At 35.7% G+C, this 25,724-nt stretch overlaps 1 protein-coding gene across 1 annotated transcript in view; it reads left to right on the top strand.

Annotated features, from left to right (window-relative positions):
- The window catches only part of LOC150092928 (cholesterol transporter ABCA5-like), a 640,434-nt gene that overhangs the window by 251,638 nt on the left and 363,072 nt on the right, over positions 1 to 25,724 (top strand). Inside the window, exon 11 of the mRNA XM_090414108.1 lies at positions 3,735 to 3,854. Coding sequence (XP_090270234.1) covers positions 3,735 to 3,854 — 120 coding nt within the window. The remainder of the gene's footprint in view (positions 1 to 3,734; positions 3,855 to 25,724) is intronic.

Raw genomic sequence — 25,724 nt, 5'->3', positions numbered from 1 at the left:
CACAAACACTTTTAACAACAAAGATGTTTTATTAACGCTTATATTTCGCTGATTTTCAACTCAGCATCATCAGACCACAACACACATGTAAACACGATAGTGAGTGAGTGAAACAATATAATTGCATAAGACAAAAGATCTAAAGTCCTATTTTTTTGGTGCTCTCTAACGAAGGAAAAAAAAAAAAAAAAAAAACAGCAGTTATCCAGGAGTTTTTCTTAGGATAACCGTCTCCCAATTTTTTGGCAAATTAATGCAACCATATTTGTTAAGGTTGGGAGAATTCTTCAAAGCCATTGCTGACTCAAAAAATAATCTTTCAGATCTATAATGACTCCTAAATAGCACATTCGTTTTCCTCCATCTAATCCTGTGTGAAGGAGTGTCCAAAGCGTGGTCTGCCAGTCCTGACTTGCCATAGTAATAGTAGCGAATGTATCTTTCATGTTCTTCCAGGCGGATGTTCACTGATCTTCCTGTTTGCCCATAATAGGCCAAATCACAGTCACACGGAACTTCATACACTCCTGGGTGTGCTAAAGGGTGAAGTTTATCCTTAGGCGAGCGGATCAGAGTTGCCAGCTTGACAGGAGGTTTGAAAGTGGTGCGAAGGCTATGTTTCAACAATACTTTGACTATCTTTTCCGATGTCTTCTGATATAAGGAATAGAAATGGTCATGTTGTATTCTTGTGTATTACGGGAGGGCAGAGTAATGGGCCTATATAGTATTTTATCTATTTTGTAGGGATTGTAGCCGTTGGCTAAGAACGTATGGCGCAGGTATTGGAGTTCAGTGGTCAGAGCTGTATCGTTAGAACAAATGGCTCTGGCTCTGTGTGTAAGTGTTTTTAAAATGCCGTACTGTTGGACTGGATGATGATGTGATTGTTTATGTAGGTATCTTCCTGTGTGTGTAGGTTTTCTGTAAATAGAAAAAGATAGTGAACCATCTGAAAGGCGGGTGACTAATGTGTCAAGAAATGGTAAACAGTTATTTGATTCTTTTTCTACTGTGAAGTGAATTTTGGGGTGTTGGCTGTTTAGGTAGGTGACAAAAGCATCCAAAGTGTCTTGTCCATGGGGCCAGATGCAAACACATCATCTACATAGCGTAACCACACTTGTGGCTTGTATATAGCTGTGGTAAGTACTTTGTTTTCAAAGTGTTCCATGTAAAAATTTGCTAACAGAGGGGAGAGGGAGGGGACCCATAGCAGTACCATTAATCTGTATGTAGAATTCCCCCCCCCCCATGTAAAGTAACCTGCATTCATGGTAAATTGAAATAATTCAAAAATATCTGTGGGAAATTTAGACTTGATTAAATCAAGAGTGTCTATAAGTGGTACATTGGTAACTAACCATTATGTCTGAATCTTTTAGGATTAGATTTTTAACCAGTGTTTTGAAATGGATCGAATTTTTTACAAAAGTAGAGGAGTTGCCAGTAAGGGGGGGGGGGGGGGGGCAAGCGACTTGGCTAAATGCTGGGCCAGTTTATATGTGGGACTATCTATGCTATCAACTATGGGGCATAGGGGAATATTAGTTTTGTGGATTTTTGGTAATCCATAAATACTGGGTGGTTTAACATGAATTGGTTTTATTTTCCTGATGATTTCTTTGGGCCATGATGTCACTTTTTTCAGTAATTTTCAGACTGTTTTCTTTTGAGACATCGTAGGGTCTCGATGTATAATTTGATATGTGGAACTGCCACATATGAGATCTTACATTTTTCTGTTATACTCTTCTTTATTCCCCCAGCGGCAGGCTAGGCAACAGGTCAGTTGGGAATGGTATTAACATGAAGTCACATCTAAGTACCACACGGAATCTGCATAGGAAGCGGGAATAACGCATAGTGAAAGAAGAATATCACATTGGTAAGAAGAAAGAAAATTAAGAATGGAATAAATGTTTTAGTTAAGCATGGCATGAACATACTGCATGCAATTCATTGAACTGCAGTAAAGAAGGCAAATAGTAACTCTAAATTACTATTCTTAGTTATTCTATGCTGTCGCATTTCTAAAACAGGTAAGTTACTGAAAGATGCACTGAGAGGTGCAGAATAGAACTCTGAGGAGATAGTTTTTTGTGTTCTATTGCAATTTTGATTTTTTTATATATATGGTTTCACACTTATATTTCCATACACTAATGATGAAGATTTATTATTATTATTATTATTATTATTATTATTATTATTATTCGTGACACCTCCAAGGAGTCCGAAGACTCATCAAGAGAGAACACCTACTATACAAGTGTCTCCACCTCTACTATCAATCATCTCCATCAATGCCATCTACGACCCACCACCATCACAACTAGTATTTTTTGTCTGTAAATTGCGTGTGTTCTGAAGGGCTGATTTGTCTGTATGCAGGATGAAAACCTCCCGAGTTTCCTGGAGAAAAAACCCTGCTTCCTCCATATGAGATCGGCTAACTCACCTTTGATTGAAAAAGTCCACATAAAGATTCCTCCCATCACGACGAGAATCGAACTTAGGCCTATGTACTGTCGTTCTTCTAATTGCACTATGGAGAACATATGAAGATGCTATTACAAGTACAGTGGTATCTCGCTAATCCGAACTGCGGTTTCAAAGAAAAAAGTTTTATTTATTATGTATTATTATTTTGTGTACTATTATTTTTATTTAATAATTATTATTTTAACTATTATTATTTATTTTATTATTATTACAGAGAATTTGTTTCCATACTGTCGATTGTATGGTTATAATGGAGGCCTATTTTGATTTATTGTGTTCACGTTTGCTTTTTTTATACTGTACAGTACGTACTGTATTGTCGGTATGAATCACAAATATATACAAAAAGAGGAAATTCAAAATGTGCATAATTTGGTTAAAAATATAAATTCAGATGTTGAAATTTCATAAACAGATGTTATGGAATGGATTACAGATAGAACCGAAAGTGAATTCGAAATCAAATCAGATGCTGAAATTATAAATATAACGCTACAGAAAATTAGAAGATGATGATGACGATAAAGAACTCGAAGAAAAAAAAAGTAAAACATGAAGAGGCAGCTGACAGTTTTAATATGTGTATAGAATGGGCTAAGCAGAATGATACGCTATTCCACAAAATTTTATTGCTAATGCAGCTCCGAGAAGAAGCATTCGAAAAAAGTTCAACTTCCAAGAAGCAAAAGAAAATCGGTGACTTTTTTACAAAGAAATAAAAAAACTTTTTTTTTCTGTGTTATTTTGTGAAACTTTTTTTTGTGTTGTGTACAAGAAAGTGATATTTTTATGCAAATTAAGTTATGTACTGAACTATGCAATTTTATTAAAGCAGAATCCTCAATATCAGGTACTTAACAAATTAAATTTTTTCCTAAAATAAATTTGTGTACTGTATTATTTTTTTGTTTTACATTACAGTACAGTAGCCTTTTTCTGTCAGTTAATTTATTTACAGAATTAAATTGATGTACAATTAGAATGTACTGATTATTTTTGTCTTAAACACTAGTTATTGTTGTCTCTCGGAGGAAAACTTGCTAATCTGAACATTTTGCTAATCCGAATGAGCACGGTTTTTATTTGTTCAGATTAGCAAGATACCACTGTATTGCAAAAAAAGTTAGAATTAAGCTTCATTTTTAATTTACTATCAGTGTTATGCCATTAAACACTAAGATGGTTTTATTTAAGTCTTAGGGATTTATTTTATATTTTTTAATCAATAGGTAGAAGAAATGCTGCACAATCTAGGACTTCAAGATGTGAAGGAAGTTAAGCCTAAAAATCTCAGTGGAGGTCAAAAAAGAAAGCTCTGTGTAGGAATTGCCTTAATTGGAGATCCCAAAGTTAGTATTATAAGTTATATGCTCAAACTAATGAAACCTATACCAGGGGTGGACAACCTTTTTAAGTGTACATGCCAAGATCATCAAATCTTTGATGCAAAATTTGCTCATATGCCAACTGAAATTTTGGGGAACATATTATTATTTGGTGTTTTTTAAGTATTGGGAACCTTTTCAAATAATCAAAAATCACACTACAGCAGTAAAATCAAAGCCTATTGTAAGAGTGATTATTGTAAGTTATGTAAGATTGAATGAATGCAAAAATTAGTGACGGAATTTTTACTTAAAAAGCCCTTTTATCCTGTTGATAGCTTGGATATTTTTCATTTGCCTTTAAGTCTAATTCTAGCTGCCACATACAGCTCTTAAAGACGCAATTTTTAACATCAGCAAAAGAGTAAACAATAATTCTGAATATTTTGTTTTTGTTTTTTTATAAAGATCAATCGGACATAATGGTCGAGTGTTTAGCATATCCGCTCTCCAGCCAAAACACTGCGGGTTCTAATCCTGCCGTGGGCATAGATGTTTGTGAGTGTCTACAAAAAACTAGTGATGATGGTGGTAAGCAGTAGATGGTGTTGGTGCAGATGATGGTTGTAGTTGTGGTTCGTTATAGTTGGTGGGTTGAGTGGTAGAGACAGAGAGCTGTAGAGTAGGTTCTCTCCCTCAATGAGTCTTTGGACTCCCTGGAGGTGTCAAGTAATAATAATAAAAATATGTTTTTCCAATATATTACAGTTCACAATCTCATAATCATTTTACTTTCTGCATCCATGTAAGAAAATAAAATTAAAGATATTCTTTTGTTAATTCTTAATCTCTTATGAGTAATACGTAAAAATTGCAGATAAAATAAAATCTAATTTTACCTATATAATGTATTAAACAGAAGTTAATCTTTACTAGTTTTTAGCACAAAACATCAAATTAAAACTAGAGAAAGAAAAATAGTGGATGTTTTATTTATTTAGCATCAATGAGACTTCTGCTGCTGCATTACTGACAAATAATTTATATCAGGTTTATATTTTGTAACCTTTAAAGATATGCATGCACTACTAGTTTCATCTGTAAGGTTACTCCTATTACGAGACTTCACAAAGTTCATCACCAATAACAACGATTCACAAGAATATGTAGATGCAAAAATGGATAGTAATGCTGTTTCAAGGGTTTTTTAAACATACAAAAGTTTCTGGAATAGTATTCAGCCCTTAGTACCTCATTAGCTGACTTAGTACTAAGTCAACTTTGAAATCAACAAATTTCTGCATACTAATTGAGCTACTTTGAAAATCAATCAGCTGCACTTCAAAATGCATATTTATCCATGAAAACATCTGCAAGTTTAATTCATCATTTTATAGTGTCTGGAAACTTAATGAATTTTGCAGTCTCTTCTAATTCTCTGAACTTAATAATCTTAGAGAGAATTGCTCAACAGTTGACATAATGACATTTAAAAATAGCTTTTGAAGACATTGGCAGTCTGTTTTGTCATCCTTTTGGAGATCATTGATGTATTTCTTTAGATTTGGAAAATATCTAAATCTATCACTGTCTACATCCCTCTTAAAAACTTCTAGTTTCATTTCTTAGTATTGCATAGCTGCAATACTGAGAAGGATGCTGACCTGCAGAGATAAAAGAGTCATCATTCCGTTGTATAAGACCCTGATCAGACCACACTTAGACTATTGTTCTCAAATTTGGTCCACAGGATTGAAGGGGATAAATTAACTGTTTAAAGGGTACAGAGGCAGATAACAAAGATGGTTTCAGGACTGTACAATGTCAGTTACGAGGATCGACTGGGGGAATGTGGACTGCAGAGTTTGGTGGATAGAAGAAGGAGAGGTGATATGATTGAGACTTTTAAACTGTTGAGAGGCAGTTACAGGATAGATATCAGGGAGTTCTTTCACTTGGTGGAATTGCAGGAAGGAGTGATGACAAGGGCCATCCCTAGAAGTTACAAAAGGAAGCTGTGAGCAAGAGGGTCAGGAGTGGTTTCATTTGCATGGAGGGTGGTTGAACCATGGAATTCATTGCTTGAGAGAGTGGTTAGCAAGAACGGTCAATGAGTTCAAGTAGTGGTATGATAGACTTTGTGTTTCCTAAGAACAACCTCCCACGATGAGTCTTTTGACTCTATGGAGGCCTGGATAATAAGAATAATAATAATAATTTCAAATGCCTTTATGCCATCAAACACAACATCAAGAGTCTTACCACATCCCTGTAATCTAAGGTTCAGGTCATTTAAATGTTCTCAAAAATCTGCAAAAAAAATATCACTTTACAAACCCACACGATGTCATACATTTCTTTATAAGACAATTGTCGATTAGTCAAAAAGAGATTTTTCTCATCCAGGTATTCAACAAATCCTTTCAGAATAAGACCTCAACTAAGCCAATGAACACTGTTGTACATTATTAGTCCTTTGTACACCGAATCCACCTCATCCAATAGATTCTGAAATCGACTTTTATTCAAAGCACGTGCAGAAACGTAATTAACTACATTGGCTACTGTTTGCATCACTTCTTGAAGTTCCTTTAGGCCAGCTTTAGCACATAAAGTCTCCTTGTGTATGATGCAATGAAAACCTATCAGTGGATGACTAACATGTTTTGCAAACAGATTTACAAATCCTGCTTCCTTACCAATCATGCTGAGTGCACCCTCTCTGTTGTGTGACGGATAGCACTTTTGAAATATCAATTTGCCAAATAGATAATTCGTTCATAACTATTTTACATATTTCAACTTCAGTAGTATGCTCAGGTAGTGTTAATCATCTCCTCGCAACCCTACAAAATAGATTTTGTCATCCCCTACAAAATTGAGCAAAAGATTGCTAGCCTAGCTGATGTAATGTTTGTGCTCTCATCAACACAAATAGAAAAGAACTTACACGAAGCCAAATCTTATGTTAATTATTCTGCTGTATTCCTTTCCAACTTAAGTATCTTATTCTTAACTGTTTTTCTATTCACAGACAAATCTTTAATGCTCTGAAAGATTGTCAAAAAGGAAAGGAGCACATTCTAGCCATGCTTCATCACCGAGTGGTTTTCCATGTTGGGCAATAACTTTTGAAACCTCAAAACTAGCAGCAACTAAGTTGGAACTAGGCCCACCTGAAATAAATTTCATTCAAAGTATTGGAGTGTTTTTTGTCTTGCTTGGTTCATGAGAAATTAATTCTCTTTGTTCTTGCTTACTTTTATTGCTTAAGTTCTTATGAACAGTTTCAAAATGTCTCTTTACAGAAGTCCTACAAACAACAGGACAAAAGTTGTATGTTAGTATATCATGGAGATATATGGCTTCGAAATAGGATGTTTGCTTCATTTTCTTATTACTTATTATTACTAAAACAGTTGATAGTGTTTGTCTCATTACTGCATTTTTATTTGGTGTCGCTGTACTTAATAAAACTGTATTCTATTAAGTTATAATATACAATTCAGTGAAGATCTTGAATATGTATTTATTAAATTATTTTTTAAGGTGAGCCCTGGGTTGCATGCCAGAAAAAAGTCATTGGTATGCCACATTTGGCATGCGTGCCAAGGATTCCCCACACTTGACCTATACAATGTATAGTTGTATTGGAAGAATGACGGCATGTTGTGCCCTTTGACTGGAAAAGGCCTAAGTTTGATTCGTTTTGGGACAAGAAAAATCTTTATATGACTTTTATAAATTGGAGGTGAGTTAGCCGATCTCATATGGTGGTAGCAGGGTTTTTTCTCCAGAAACCCAGGTTTTTCTTCCCACATGCAGATCAATTGTCCTTTGGAACACATGCCATTTACTGACAAAAAAAAAATACTATTGGTGGTGGACAGCAGGTGGCATTGGTGTAGGTGATGATGGTAGTGGTGGCTCAGGGTAGTCAGTGGATTAAGTTGTAAAGATGAAGAGTTGTAGAACAGGTGAACAATGAAAAAACTCCCAAGGAGTCTAGAGATTCATCGAGGGAGGTGCCCTCCCTCGATGAATCTCTAGACTCCTTGGAGGTGTCACAAAATAATGATAATATTATTACTCAGAAGTATAACATTGTCGCATTAAGTAAACAGCTGATACTAACATCTCCAATTTTCATGTCAGGCTTAATACCACTTTCCTGCATGATACAGTCCATATTGATGATGAATAACATTGGAGATAATGTGCACCCTTGTCTCACACCTGATTTAACATAAAATCAGGTGTGAGACAAGGGTGCTTACACCTGATTCCTCTACCTCCTTCGATCATAATTACTGACTTACAACTGAAATATATATACTAAGAATTTCTTGATATACGAGGGTGGTCTGAAAAGTTCTTGGCCTAACAATGAAAAAACGAATTTATAATTTCAAAATTATTTTTATTTTTCAACATAATCTCCCTTAAGACTAATACATTTATTCCAGTGATGCTCCAAGCCATTATCCCATCCCTATAGTGGTTCTCAGTAAGATCTGCAAAATACCCATCTACAGCTGCAATCACTGCTTGATTCAAAGAAAAACACTATCCAGCGAGGAAGAGTTTTAGTTTTCAGAAGAGCTAGAAGTCAGAGGGAATCAAATCTGGGAAATAGTGTGGATGTTCCAACAATTCATAGTGCAGATCCCTTAATTTCCCATTGCCAAACCACTTTTGTGGGCACATGCATTGTCCTGATGAAAGACGATTTTTTCTTCTGCAAACTGGTTTTTTCCTCACGAATTTTTTCATCTGGTCTGGTTAAAATATTAGAATAATATTCCCCGGTTATTGTTTTACCCTTTTCAAGATAACTAATAAACAAAATGCCTTTGGCATCCCAAAACACCAATGCTATGACCTTTTCTTTGTCTTCTTCTTTGGCTCTGAACAACCGACTTCTGTCCACTGTTTTGACTGCTGTTTGGATTCTGGTGTCTAATGGTGACTCCAAGTCTCATCCATGGTAAAAAATCTACACACAAAATCAGTTTTATTCTTGTTAAAACTCTACAAGCACTGTTCAGAGATTTTCATGCAAGTGCGTTTTTGATCTGCTGTGAGCAGGTGTGCCACCCATCTTGCGCAAAGCTTTTTCATATGCAGTTCTTCATGCAAAAGATATCCTACATGTTCTTTTCAAATGCCTATAGTCTCAGCAATTTCATGCACTTTGACTCGCTGGTTATCTAATACCATATTGTACACCAGAAATGGTGTTGTTACACTTTTTGAATGTCCTTCATGTGGATCATCTTCAAGGCTGGTACGGCTACTTTTAAACTCGGCAGCCAATTTCTTAATTGTCAAAAACAAAAGAGAAGAGTACCCATAAACTTTTATGAACTTCAAGTGAATTTCTTTTGGCGTTAAACCTTTTTTTATAAAGAATTTTATAGTTGCGCGATACTCAATTTTATCCATGTCAAGGGATACAGACAACACTTTTGCTTCAGACAGCTGTATAAAACAAACTACTTGTTAGAATGACTTGCAGTATCATATGGATGCTTATGACAGATTTACCAACTTAGAAAAAAAAATCTTGCCGATAGTGTTGTCATCTATGGTCGAGGTCTAGAACGTTTCAGACCACCCTTGTAACTGTATCATTTTGAATAGCTTTTCTCTTTTCAACTTGTCATATTCTTTTTTCCAGGTTTTCAAAACTTAAATATACAGATCATTTTCTTATCCTGATAATCTCTATTTGGTCTAAATCGAGCTTGCTCTTCTCCAAGCTTTCCTTCCACAATTTTTCTTAGCTCTCTCTCAAGTATATTTGCATAAATCTTACCAGGAACTCAGTAGAGAAATTCTTCTTCTGTACTTCTCACATTCAGTTTTATTTCCCTTTTTATAGATAGGTTGAGTACTACTCTAATCATGCAAATTCGACCCTCTGACCAAGCCTTTTGAATTATGCAGTATAGCCAGTGTAAAACTTTTATACCTTTATATTTCAGCATTTCTGGTCAATTACCATCTACCCCAGCTTCCTTGCCAGATTTCAGGTTTTTAATGGCTTTTCTACTTCAAGTATTGACATTTGCTCCTGACTGCATTCCTGTTGATTGTTTTCTACCACAATGTGTCACTGTTTGTTTCATAGCAATCCTTCAAAGTTATTACTCCAGGCATATATATCTTTATCTTCAGTTTTCATGTCACATTTTTCATCTCAGATTCATTTTACAGTACTCTATCCACCATTTCTAAGCTTTTTCAGTAGCCTGCAGAATATTTTGCTACCCTTCTGAGATTTATTTTCTATGTTCTTACCAAAGTCTTCAAATCACTTTTGTTTAGCTAGTTTTACACAGTGCTTTGCTTTCTTCCATAAAGTAAAATAAATTGAAACAGATGGTATTAGATAAGGCTTGTCAATTTGGCTGTCAAATAGATATCAGCAGGTTGTATATGGAGTAATATCCCAAAAGAGGAAGGTCACTAGTGGAGGTGGAGTGCCACAGGGATATGTTTTGGGATCATTATTGTTTAACTTTTATGTTAACACTATTGGGACCAGCTTAAGAGTACCCTTAAGAGTACCCTCACTGTTGAGGGTACTCACATCCACCTCTGGCAATCCTTTCCATTCATTCACCATTCCCCAAGAAAAGAACCTAGTCCAAAGAACCTCAGATTCCTAGCTTCATCAATTTTCTGTAAACTAGTGCCAACAATATAAAATATGAAGTGTGTAATCTTTTCATCCCATAGTGCATTACCTTACATTTTACAACATTGAATTGGCAACCACTATCCTTTGCCCAAAATGCCAATTTACTTAAATCATCTTGTAAGATATCTACATTACCTTTATCAACTATTGCCCTACCTAGTTTTGCATGGTAAATCTGTCAGATTTAAGGGGACCAGTGTTGTACTCCAGGGATCACTCCTTGTGCCATTGTTGGTCAATCTGTGCATTAATAATATTTCACCAGCAGGAGGATCAGCAGGAGATATTCAGTTGTTTGAAAAACAGGAATGCTGCTGATATTCAATACTTACATAGGCTGGAAATGTGAGATAATGAAATGGCTGTCACTTTAATGTGAATGAGTTTATACACTTTGGTGCGATGAAATTTTCAATGGCATATTATATTGGCGGGATTATGCTTGAAGAAAGCCATGAGCTAGAGATCTTTGAATCATGACAGATATGAATTTGTGTTTCAAAGGCCACATGTCAAAAATTCCAGGTATAATGCAGAGGAACATTGCAATATTTAAATAAATATTGACATCTAAAGACAAGGAAGTTATTTTGCATCTTTACAAGGCCTTGATATAACTGTGCCTGGGCTACTGTGTACTGATTTGGTCTCCTGCATTCTAAGAGGATAAAGAAGCTGTTGAAAGAGTATTTGGACTGCACACTGGTAAACAGAATAAGAAAGATGGTATAATAGATTCCTATAAACTTCTGAAAGGATGTTATAGGATATCAGTTCATGAAAATTTTTCATTATATCGAAGGTGAGGAGAGGATAAGGGAGCATCCATGGCAGTTAGGTTTCATCATCATCATTATCAACAACCATGGGTCCAATGCCCATAGGTGTCTGATGCAATCTTGATATGATTCTTCCATTGCATTCTATTTTGTGCAAGATGACTCAATTTGTGTATAGAGTTTCCGCACCATTCTCAGTTTGATCTTCCTTTTTTTGTGGTTTCCTTCAATCATCCCAAACAGCAGCATTTTTATTTTCCTTTCATCGTTCATTCCACATATATGGGCAACTAAATGTATTTATTTTCTGGATCAGATTTTCTTTTGGTAGTATTCGTCTATAGATTTCCTCATGGTTCACTTTCTGAATCCAGCTTATTCTCAAGATCTTTCTATAGCACTTCCTCTCAAATGCTAATATCCTCCTTCAGATTCTCTCAGGAGTACCCAGGCCTCAGCATAGAGCATGCTGCAGAAGATAGAGGTTTCTACAACGTGCAGTTTAGTTTGCATCTTTATAGCTCAGCTCTTCCATATTTTGTCCACGGCTTTTAGGCTTTTAAAACAGTTGTTGACTTGGCTATTCTCATTTTTATCTCTTTTTTCAGGGCCAAGTCATGCGTCATGTGACATCCAAGATATGTGAAGTGTTTCACATTTTCCAGTTGAAATCTGTCTATGGTAACTCTGTTCAGTAGGAGTTAACCAAATATCGGTGTTTTAATTTTTTCAAAGTTGACATTTAGTCCATATCTTTTTCCTTCTGTGTATAGTGTTTGCAATGCCTGTTCTAGCCTTGCTGCATCTTCTTCAATCAGGACGATGTCATCTGCAAAGCAGAGGTAGTTTATTCTCATGCCATTTATTGAAATGCCTCCACCTTCTTCTTTAATCTTATCTAGTGTTCTTCCCAGATGTGTGATGAAGATGATTGGTGATATTGGGTCCCCTTGTCTTGTGCCTTGACTAGCGACAAACCAATCTCCAGTCTCACCTGCTATCCTGATTTTTGCTTGTGCTTGGCTGTTTATATCTTTCAGCAGGCAGATCAATTTATTGTCTACACCATAGGATTCCAAGACAGCCCATGTTATATTTTGGTCAATATTATCAAATGCTTTTTGGAAGTCCATGAAACAGCAATATATCGTTTTGTTCTTTCTTCGAGCTTTCTCTGCTATTAGTCTTAGTGCAAGTATTTGTTGCACTGTACTTCGATCTTGTCGAAATCCGGCTTGCTCATCATCAGGAAGATGTGCCTCCATATGCCCCTTCAGGCATTCTGTTAGTATTTTCATCAGCACTTTGCCATAGTGCAATAGTTCTGTAATTGGTGTACTCTAAAGCACTGCCTTTCTTATGAAGAACAACCAAGACTGATTTTTTCCACTCTTCGGGGGCATATCCTAATCTTCATATTTCATTACATAGCTGATGTATTTCTTTTACAACTGATTTTCCCCCATATTTTAGCATCTCGCTTATTATGTTGTCATTTCCAGGACTCTTGTTGTTCTTGAGATGTTTTATAGCCTTATTCACCTCCTCTTCCAAGATGTCATTTTCAAAGATCCTTACTGGTGGTGAGATTGCTTTTAGTTCTTTGATTACTGCTGTTGCAGTATTACTTAGTTGATTTTTATATAGTTCACTGTAATATCTTGTCCATCTGTGTATGATTTCGTTCTTGTCCATCAATACTTTACCATCTTCATCTTTGACTGCTACTGATCCTGTTTGCCACTTCCTATTGGCATTTCTTATAAGTTTGTAGACTTCTCTCTCTCTCTCTCTAGTTTTGTGTTCGCCATAGTACTGTTCAATGTCTTCGAACTATTCCTCCAACCATTTGTCTTTATCAGATCATGCTGCTTTCCATACTTCATTTCATTTTTGATGGTATAACTGATCTGCTGCCTCTGAATTATCTCTTTTAAGTTTCAGTTCTCTTTTCTCTTGTACCAATTTTAGGATTTTCTGAGTTATCCATTTCTTGTTGATCTTTTCTCTTTCAGGAATTACTTTCTCTACTGCTTTTTTTAGCACTGTAGTCAGTTGTTCTGCTCTTGTATTTATATTTTGTTTTTCACTTGGGGTCTTAAGCTTAGTTTACAGTATGTCCTGATATGCTGTTCTTAGCCTGTCTTCATTTAGTTTTGAGATATCACTAGCTTTTTGAAACTTTCCTTTGTACTTCTGTTTCACTTATAGTCTTATATTTGCAATCACTAAGCTGTGGTCTGAATCAATATCAGCTCCTTGGAATGATCCGCACTGCTGAACTGAGGTTCTCCATTTCTGGTCTATTAATATCACGTCGATCATATTCCTGTGTTTGCCATCGAAGGAGCACCATGCCCATTTACGACAATATTTTTGTTGGAATTTGGTATTGCAAATCATCAGGTTGTTATCAGTGGCAAAATCAGTGAGGAGAGGATAAGGGAGCATCCATGGCAGTTAGATTTGCATGTGGTTAAGAAAGGGATGAGGGCTAGATTTTCCTCTCACAGAACAGTGAGTGAGTGGAACAGTTTGTTTGTTGAAATGGTGAGTGTATCTAGAGTGAATGAGTTCAAGATGTCTGACAGCTGGCATGGATGATGTATGGCCTCCTTGGATGAATTTTTGACTCCCTGGATGTTCTCTGATGATAGTAAAATTATTATTATTATTATTATTATTCAGGCTTCCATGGAGTCCAAAGACTCATCACAGTTCTTCTTAGGAAACACAAAGTCTATCATACCACTCCTTAAACTCATTGACTGTTCTTACTTTCACCATTCTATCAGGCAATGCATTCCATGGTTCAACCACCCTCCATGCAAAGAAACCACTCCTCACCCTCTTGCTCACAGTTTCCTTTCGTAACTTCCAGGAATGGCCCCTTGTCATCACTCCTTCACGCTGTCTCTTGTCTCTCCTACTTCCTCCAGTATAACTCTTCCAATAGAGTATGCAGCATCCCATCGATGTATCTCAAACCTCAAGACCTTACATTTTGCTGCATTAAACTGATACCCTCAGTCATTTGCCCATCTGTCTAGTTTATTCAAATACTTGCAGGGCTACCACATCTGCACTATTACTAATAACCCTTTCCAGTTTCGCATCATCTGCAAACAACTGAATATCCCCCTGCAATCCACTGACACTGTCACTGATATAAAGGTTAAACAATATCTCCTTACAATATGTTAAACAATAGGTCCCAGTACTGAGCCCTGTGGGACCCCACTTGTAACCCTCTGCCTCACCATACGCAATTCTCTGATACCTATTGGACAGCCAATCCTGAATCCAGTTGACCAACCTGACATTCAAACCCATGTGCTGCAACTTAAATATCAGCTTATCATGTGGCACCCTGTCAAATGCCTTCGCTAAGTCCAAGAAAAATGGCAGTATATGCCTTTCCCTCATCTACTGCTCTTGTAACTTTATTATAAAAGGCTAGCATATTACTAAAACAAGAGCGCCCCTTCACAAATCCATGTTGACTCTCACAGATAACATTACCCTCATCTGCCCAATGCTGTATACTGTCCCTCACTAATTTCTCCAAGATCTTAACAATTACTGATGACACACAAACTGGCCTATAATTAGACACTTCCAGTCTGCTACCACCCTTATACAATGGCACTATCATACCTTCCTTCCATTCCCTGGGCACCTTTCCTGTAATGCCATCCATCTCTTTTATACAATTCCATTCATCCTTCAAATGCATTCTGCACTTCAATAACTGAACCACTTTCTCCTCACACAGCTCTCCTTGTATATTATTGATGATTTTGCTTGCAATTTCAGCTCATCACTGTCATATTCATCAAGTTCCATTCCTACCAAACGTGTAGAAAGGCTTATGTGTTCATCATTCATGTTGTTTAATTTTGATGGTATATATCAATTCTAGATTGAGATATCTAGAATTCTCAATAAACATCAACTACGCACTTATTCAGACTGTGTGTCAAATTAGCAACTCTCATCCATTCACCCAAGGTCAGCATCCCTCCCTTGTCACATCCAGGAGTCTATGAAGTACCCTGCTCTTGTGATCAAGCTTACTATGGTCAAACAGGAAGAACTGTGGACATCCGCATCAGTGAACATAAAAGATATATCTGGTGCTATCACTATGGCAAGTCGGGCCAAACAGACCATGCTTTGGATAACCCTGCACACAGGATCAATTGGAAAAAAACAAAAGTACTGCACAGAAGCTTTTACAAGTCAGAGAGATTGTTCTTAGATGCAACAGAAGCCTTGAAACATACTCTGAATCTGAACAAATATGGCTGTATAAATTTGCCTAAGATTTGGGAGACAGTCATCTTAAGACATAACTAGTACCTGCTTTCTCTCTCGGTTTTTTTAGGACTTTAGTCTTTGTGTTGTTGTTACTACAATTTTTTTTTTTTTTAGATAGAGGGTGCCTAATTAGGACTTCAGTCTTTATGTTGTTGCTACAATTTTGTTAAACTAGTCCCTTTGTTACACCATGTTGTTGTAGTCTCGCATACTGTGACAAACTGTGTTTTTGTGCTCTGATGATGCTGATTATAACACTAGCGAAATATCAGCAATAAATCAATAAATAATTATTTACTTATAATTCTGTGTTCTGATATATACCATCAAAATTAAACAGCAATGCCATTCCTACCACACTGTTGTCTTTCACTCTCCAAAGTAATCTCCTGATATCACTAACATATCTAATGCATTCTCTCTCATCCACCACACTTTTAATAATGGAATCTTGCACTGCTTCACACTCTTCTGCTTGTATGCATTAATTGTCTAATGTCATTTCACGTATCCATGTAAAATCTTAATCATATGATTCTTTATTTCTTGCTTTCTGGCAATCAAATTATCCTTAAAGTTTATGCACCAGAACTGACTCCTATCCTATGTCACCTATATATATATATATATATATATATATATATTCTCTTACTCCACTGGTATCTATCCCACAACCTGGAAATTGGGCTATATTCAACCCATTCCCAAGAAGGGCGACAAGTCACTGCCATCCAACTATCTCGCTTACCTCTGTCCTGTCTAAAGTAATGGAAAAAATCATCAATTCCCAACTCCTACACTTCCTTGAAGGCATCCACCTAATAAATGACTGCCAGTATGGATTCCATCACTGCTGATCAACAGATGTACTCACATATGTCACCCATCTCTGGACATATGCCATGGAGAAGTTTGGCGAATCTCAAGTGGTTGCACTTGATATCTCCAAAGCTTTTGACCGGGGGTCTAGCACAATTTCTTACTAAGCAAACTACCATCATTTGGTCTGTCTCAGGACTTCTGTAGTTGGATTGCCAGCTTTCTGTCTGGATGTACACTGTGTGATGGTAGATGGTTCCTTATCCATTCAACTAATGCTGGGGTTCCACAAGGTTCTATCCTCTCACCAACCATCTTCCTGCTATTGACCTACTTCACTTGATCTCCAACCCAATACACAGTTTTGCAGATGACAGCACATTGCACTGCTTTCTTTCATGTGATAAACCTTACTCTACACAGCTCACCTCAACCTACCGAAAATCAATCACCACCTCCCTCAATTCTGATCTCCGAACCATCCTCCAATAGGATTCAAATAACCTCATCAATTTCAGTGCTAATAAAACCCAGTTCTGTCCTATTTCTCATAAAAAAGAACCATTTTTTCCCAGTATTCTTTTTGACTATACCCAAATTCCCAGACAATTTGAGATTTCTCTTCTTGGAATTACCCTGACATCAAACCTCTCCTGGCACAAACACATCACAACCATTGCATCCTCAGTTTCAAAAAAACTAGGATTTTGCTTTCACTCAAGACGTTACTTCACCCTGAATAGCTGTTAACATTATACAAATCACAAATCCACCTAGCTATTGAATACTGCTCTCACATATGGGGGTGGAGCCCCTAAAAACTCCCTCAAAATGCTTAACTCAATATAGAGGAGAGCAATTAGACTTATTAATGGCCCATCTCTTACCAACTTCTCCTCCCCACACACACACACACTTTTGCACAGATGTTTGGTTTCTGCAATATGTATATTCTACAAATATTTTCATTGGAAATGCTCATCTGAAATAACATCAATAATTCCTCCACTTAGTACTAAGCTCGTTGGAACACGTGCAGCTGCAACATCCCTTCATAGTTCACTTTGAAACAAGCAGAACAAGTTTCTTTTCCTCTTCCTTCATTCCTGCAACTGCTGTATTGTGGAACAGTCTTCCCCCTGTTGTGTTTCCCAAGAAATACAATACACAGTCTTTCAAATCAAATGTAAACAAGTTCTTCCTTTCCCAATCCACTACCCATATACAGTACTAATGCTCATACTATAGGTTGATCAATCAACCAGTCTCTCGTGTATGGGTTCAACATTTTAAAAAATAAAATAAAATAAAATAAATCCTAGGCACTAGTGGATTTTACTTCTGTTTTTTTCTGTTTGTATTAATTTTATATAATTGTTTTTGTATTTTTTATATACTCCAGATACCCAGAAGTGGGTCAATACACTAATCCATTCAGTGATCAGTTAATTGAAGGCTTGGTCATTTGAAAGTCGGATAATTGAGAAATCACTGTAATTGGATGGAGATGTTTGATGGAGATGTATTTTAAATCCACTATAGAACATCAGTTAACAGAAGGACTATAAAATGTTTGTAAGACAGTAGGATAATTCTCTCTGATTTACTATAGAATTCGTGGCAGTTGAAGTGTCACACATTATTATCTCTTATTTGTATAATGTAATGTATTTATTTTCTCTCTTTTTTTTACTCCTATAATGATATGAGTTTGATTAAATATAGAAATGTTAATAATTCCAATAATATACACAGAAATGTTATTATTATTACAACGTGACATCTCCAAGGAGTCCAAGGACTCATCGAGGGAGGGCAACTCTATTCCACTACATACATCTCGCTGTCTCCCCTAGTACTTAATTTTCCAATTACAACACAGCAAAATTACTACCATCTACTGCCTACCACCTCTGCATGCCATGGGAAGTAATGCCTTCCTTGAGAACTGCAATTTTTTGGACAATTTTGGTTTTTGGAGCTTTGAATTTATGTACACATTAAGAAACTTGCTTTTGCAAGTTCAAAACCATTTGTCAAATGGTTTTTGTCTTACATGAAAGAACAATTTGAACAGATCCGATTATGAAATTGTTATGTTTTGCATATCATATTCTCTTCTGGAACAAAAACAGTATACGAGGAATGTATGAAGAGGAAACTTCAAATATGATCAATAGGCATTTTAAATGATTACTGCCATAATCAAACACTGAAAGTTAATACTAAAAATTAGTACTGTTATTAAATTTTATGACAATTCATAATATGTTAAATAAAAGACAATTTTTTTACAGTTTATATTTTCACTCATAAAACTTAAAATTAGAGTACAGCTGCAAAGAAGTCTTTGTCTCACTGACTTCTTGTGGGTTTGTTTTTCTAGCTAAAATCTAAATGACTAAATCTGCACCATGCTAGTGTAATGAGAAAGAAAGAAAACACTACAAGCAGTGAAAAAAAGACAGTACATTTATGAAAGTTAAACTAAAATGGAACTTCATGCCCTGTAAGGATTCACAATTTGTCATAATTAAGACTCAATTTTTGACAATTGAATCTTAATTATCTGATTAAGAATCATTCAGAGGGCAGCTAACAATCAGTATTGTTAGCTGTCCATTGATTTTGTTCTTTTCCATAACTTTAGTAATAATGTAAGAACTGAAATATATTGGCTGATGTAGACAAATTGAATTATTGTACAATGAAACCTGTGGAGAATTGGTGACTAAACAAACACATGTAATAACCACAGTAGTAAGTTTTAATAAGTAAAATTTTATCCTAAGTATCATAGGACATCGTCAGTTAATTCAAACAATACTAAGAATAACATACAGTTAGGGTGCATGATTACACTGGAATCCCAATATGTATGCTACAATATCATGTTATAGAATTAAATTAAAATATATCTGGAGGGAAAAAAAAAACAGATTACATTAAAATAAGATAACATATATAAAAAATATATGTTATATTTTGGCCAAAATAATCTATGATGCCAAACCTTCAGACTTGAATATCCCACCATCAGAATTGAAAGCTCTTATCTCCTTAAAACATAATAAAAACATAATCATCACCAAAGCCGACAAGGGAAATACCACTATTGTTCTAGATACCAATTCATATGACCAAAAATGAATTTACTATTCTGAGATCGAAATACTTATGCCAAACTTGATTATGATCCTACAAAAAGACAGCTCAAGAAACTGAACAAGTTACTTGATGAAACCACTTCCTTAGATGAAGAAACAATAAAGAAACTCAGGACATACCATGCTAGGCCTCCTAGAATATACGGTTTACCTAAGCTTCACAAGAATAATGTTCCACTTAGACCTGTCATGGATTCTATTAGCAGCCCAACTTACAAATTAACAAGACTTTTATCTAACATTCTCCGTCCTCACATAGGCCACTCAGCCTCATCAATTAAAAATTCCACAGAGTTTCACACAAAAATAAAAGACATTCAACTGTTGGAAACTGACATTCTAATTAGCTTCGACATTATTATTATTATTATTTAGGCCTCCAAGGAGTCAAAAGACTCATCGTGGGAGGTCCCTTCTAGGAAACGCAAAAACTATCATACTCCTCCTTAATCTCATTGATCGTTCTTGCTCTCACCACTCTATCATGGTTCAATCACCCTCCATACAAAGAAACCACTCCTCACCCTCTTGCTCACAGTTTCCTTTCGTAACTTCCAGGGATTGGCCCTTGTCATCACTCCTTCCTGCTGTTCAACCAAGCGAAAGAACTTCCCAGTGTCAACCCTGTAACCACCTCTCAACAGTTTAAAAGTCTCAATGTCTCCCTCTTCACTAATATTCCCCATAAGGAAACGGTACACTTGTTAACGCAAAGATTTCCATCTGATATTGTTGAATTATTCAAATTTGTTATTACATCTTGTTACTTCACTTTGAAAGAAAAAATTTACAAGCAAGAGGAAGGAACAGCAATGGGGGTCACCCTTATCACCAAACTTAGCAAAGCTGTTTCTAGAATACCTTGAAGAAAAAATGTTCACGTTTAAATCCAAACAAAAAATTTGGCTACAATATGTCGATGACATTTTTGCTACTATTTCTAGATAAAATAAACCTTCTTCATCCTCACGTCAAATTTACTCTAGAAAAAGAGTCTCCGCAGGGTATCTCCTTTCTGGATTTACACATTCAAAGAAAAGAAGATGGTTCCATTGCCACATCTGTCTATTGCAAGCCTACATTTTCAGGTCGCTACATTCACAATTCTTCTGCTCATCATCCATCTCAAAAATTTGGCATCTTTAAATCATTAGTAACTGGAGCACACAGATTCTGCTCCTCTGAAGAATCTCTAAACCAAGAATTGGAAATAATCAAAAATACAACTATATTAAATGAATACAATTTTAAAACAACTCAAAAAATCATCAGTCACTTCCCCACACATCAACCTAGACAAGAACAGGCCCATTGTATTCCCATACCTTATGTCAAAGGCATCTCCGAACATCTTTCAAAAATTATGAAGAAATACAAACTTGCTACTACCTACAACCAATCAACCAGATCTATAACTTGTTGCCTTCTCCTAAAGACAAACTCTCAACTCTGATGCTACCTGGCATGTACAAGGTTCCATGCTCCTGTCAATTGTCTTACTATGGACAGACAAGTAGATCTGTTCATAAACGCATTTCGGAACATCAAGACCATATCTGTCTTATCAAGCTGCAGAAATCTGGCCTTGCACAACACGGAGTTGAAAACCCAAACCATAGGATCTATTGGGAAAAGACTAAACTTCTACATAGATCTTTATATAAACATGAACGTTTATATAAAAAAAAGTGCTGAAGCGCTACTTCACAGACCAAATCTAAACCGTAATGTTCTTGCTATTCCTAAAGTATGGGAAATTGTCATACAAAATTGCATAAAATGATTTTTATATATGTTATCTTATTTTAATGTAATCTGTTTTTTTTTTTTTTTTCCTCCAGATATATTTTAATTTAATTCTATAACACACTACTGCACACAAATTGGGATTCCATTGTAATCATGTGCTCTAACTGTATGTTATTCTTAGTATTGTTTGAATTAACTTTACTGGCGATGTCCTAAGATACTTTGGATGAAATATTTACTTACTTATTAAAACTTATTACCTTGGTAATAAGTGGTAATAATGTAGTAATTACTGACAAAACAGCTTTTTTTTTTCTTTGAAAAGTGGGATTATAGTTGAGTGGGTTGGAGTCCTTTCATGAAATTCAGCACATTACTAAGTTGCCTTGTTAGTTATATTGTATCATGCATGCAACTTTTGACATATTACAGTTATTGCAGGCGTAGACTTCTGTGGCTATTTGGTTCAAAAGATATATTTCAGTGATTACACCACATTTTTTATTATTCGGTTATACAAAATACTGAAGTAATAGTTCCCGACAAGTTTCGTAAATCGTAGGATTTACATCTTCAGGGGGTAAATAGTATAACTTAAAGTTTAAACAAGAGAATTAATAAATACAAATCATAACCGTCTGGCTATTCATAAAACTCAAATAACAGAATGCAGATATAAAACGTTATTGACGTTGAACAATACCGGACGATGTCACGTGTTCTTGTTTTCATTCATACAAGCTCATAGGGTCTTGGTTCTCGTTCATAGGGTCTTGCTTTTCATACCACTTCCACTGGACATGATGTACTCTGGCAAAAAACGATGATGTCATACATAGAAAACAACAGTTATAAAAGAAAATTTAAAGAAGCTGCTAATATGCTAAAAAACCCAACCCAATGCAATAAAAATCAAGGTTTAATTCTCCATCAAGTGTGGTCAGCTCTAATAAAAAAATCTACCTCAATCTGAACTCGGACTGTATGAACGAGAACAAGAACACGTGACATCATCCAGTATTGTTCAACGTCAATAACGTTATATATCTGCATTCTGTTATTTGAGTTTTATGAATAGCCAGACGGTTATGATTTGTTATTAATTCTCTTGTTTAAACTTTAAGATGTAAATCCGACAATTTACGAAACTTGTCAGGAACTATTATTTCAGTATTTTGTATAACTGAATAATAAAAAATGTGGTGTAATCACCGAAATATATCTTTTGAACCAATTAGCCACAGAAGTCTATGCCTGCAATTACAAACTTACGGTGAGTGCTTTTGGCATAAAGTTATTCAACTAGAGAAACTACGCATTAAACATCTCAACTTCATTAATCGTCTAATTTTCCTCATCCGATGCAGAGATAACGAAGTCATCCCGAAATTCATCAAAATCAAATGCATATTCCACACAAACAAGGCCTCCAGAATTTATCATAAAATGGAACTAGCTTTTCTAAGAGAAAGAATTACAGTCACTAGAGCTGAATTAGCATTAATTAGTAATAACACTTTTTCTCTTCATAATTTACCTATGGAACAACATCGATAGTGTTGCATTTAACAAAGCAATAGCGATCTCAGAACAGAAGAAACATACATTAATTTATAAGTTCAACTTCCTCCTTCAGAAGAAGGAAATACATAAAAAACAACTAGATCATTCAAAAGTAGTTATTAATCTTTCTTCGAGAGTCCTAACAAAAGAGGAGAATAACCTTTTACTTAAGGGTTTTAACTTTGCTTTAACCCCACGTTTCCTACCAAAAATTGATATCATAGTACAAATAGAAAAAGGAATTAGAAATCTACCGGACAACACGGCAGATCTTATCCGTATAGAAAGTACAGCTTTACTATTAAAAAGCAGATTACCTCATAGGAATCTACCTTACAATGAATACGTTTGCCTTAAAAAGTTAAAGGATGACAAAAATATTGTCATAATAAAAGCAGATAAAGGCAACGCAACTGTCGTTTTAAATGCTACAGAATATGATAACAAAATGAAAAGTCTCCTGGAAGATATAAACACCTACAAACCCATAGACAGAGACCTGACTTGGCATACACACAAAAAAACAAATGATCTAATAAAAAAAGTGCCTCTCTGGACGGAAGAACTTAAAAAATACTTACAATCAAAACATCCTTTGATACCAAGAATATATGGTGTTCCAAAGATCCAGAAGACAGATATACCTTTAAGACCAATAGTAGATGGCAGAGATTCACCGACTTCCAACTTGGCGAAATACCTCACCAACATGATCTCACAATATATAGGAAAAACATCTTCCGTCATAAAAAATAGTAAACATTTCATAGAAAAAGTGAAAGATATACATATTGGTCCAACAGACATCTTAGCAAGTCTAGACATTATCAGCTTGTTTACAAACGTCCTGAGACAAGAAATTTTGAATCTCCTAGAAGACCTCTTCCCTCCTGACATCTTGAATCTTTTTAAACATTGTATAAACAATACTTTTTTCACCTATAAAGACAGAATCTGGGAACAAAAAGAAGGACTGGCCATGGGTTCATCATTATCACTGGTATTAGCAAACCTATTTATGGAAAAATTTGAAAACAATGCTCTTAAGAATTACCATAAAAAACCAAAAATATGGCTATGCTATGTGGACGATATTTTCATCATATTCACTGGAACAACAGATGAACTTATCAATTTCAAAGATTATCTCAACAATTTGTACAACACCATAAAATTCACTTTAGAACAAGAAAAAAATAAAAAACTTCCTTTTCTGGATATTCTATTAGAAGTTAATGAAGAAAGTAAACTCTCCTTCTCAGTATATAGAAAGCCGACAAACACCGGAAGATTTCTAAATGCAACCTCACACCACCATCCTTCACAAAAAATAAGCTTAATTAAAACTCTTCAAGACAGAGCATACAATATCTCCAGCACACAAGAAAGATGTAATGAAGAACTAAAATACTTAACACAAATATCCTCCAACAGAATGGATATGAAACAAAACTCATCAAGAGAATCCTTAAAATGCCTCCAGCTAACACAATAAAACAGGATTACAAAAACGCAATCTTGCTTCCTTATATCAAAAATGTTACAGATAAGCTAGCCAAATTAATGAACAAACACAACATAAAAGTAGCCTTCCTTCCTATGGAAAAAATCTCAAGATTCCTACATCCACCAAAACCACCTCATCATCCTCTTAAAAAACCAGGAGTCTACAAAATCCATTGCTCTTGCGGGATTTGCTATGTAGGACAGACAGGAAGATCTGGAGAAATACACATGGCTGAACATCAAAAAGACTTTCCATACCACTTCCACTGGACACGAGGTACTCTGGCAAAAAACGACAATGTCATACATACAAAACAACAGTTATATAAGAAAATTTAAAGAAGCTGCTAATATGCTAAAAAACCCAACCCAATGCAATAAAAATCAAGGTTTAATTCTCCATCAAGTGTAGTCAGCTCTAATAAAAAATCTACCTCAATCTGAGCTCGGACTGTATGAACGAGAACATGTGACATCGTCCAGTATTGTTCAACGTCAATAACGTTTTACAGGGTGTTCGGGATAAATTTGACAGTTTCGTAAGGAAAAAGAAAATCTTCTTTGTATCTATTAAATTTAATGAAATGACAAAAAAACATTACAGGCAGAGTTAATTACAATACTATCAACAAGATTTACTCAAAATAACCACCATTAGCATCGATCACAGCTTCAATTCTGCTTCGGAACCTCGAAGAAGCTGATGCTACAGTCTCCCTGGGAAGGGCCGCAAAAACTGTTTTAATTTTATCCATTAACAGGGCTTTTGTATTACTGGAAGTGCGATTGGTGTCTTTTTCAACTGCGCCCCATACAAAATAATCCATGGGGTTAAGGTCTGGGGAGTTTGGAGGACAAACATTTGGACTGGTGAAGTCGTAGAAATTTTCAGACAACCATTTTTGACTTTTCCCAGAGGTGTGGCAAGGGGCCGAATCCTGCTGCCATACATACGGCCTACCATTGGCTACCCTTGTTATCCAGGGCTTGACTACAATTAGCAACTCCACGAACAAAGCCCGAATTCCAATGCCAGGGTTCTTCAACACCTGTTCTGCAGATTTGCGAGGAATTCTGCTGTACGAACGCAATCAGATCGTCTGCTAGGGATCTTTCTTCTTGCTACATCCTCGTAGTCACCATTGCAAGTCTCTAGTTCATGCCTGATTGTTTTTACTGTATTCAGGGAGCATTGGGCAGCAGTCGTAATATCCTTATTTTGATGGCGGGCACGAATCATCATGATACAAGTTATTCTCTTCCATGATTCAGGTGGGTTCCAGCT

Source organism: Typopeltis vanoorti, chromosome 24, assembly GCF_054136105.1.
Source record: "Typopeltis vanoorti isolate ZY-2024b chromosome 24, IOZ_Tvanoo_1.0, whole genome shotgun sequence".
Classification (NCBI taxonomy): Eukaryota; Metazoa; Arthropoda; class Arachnida; order Uropygi; family Thelyphonidae; genus Typopeltis; species Typopeltis vanoorti.
Note: the sequence above shows the minus strand (reverse complement) of the source record. Positions and strands in the feature narration are given on the sequence as shown.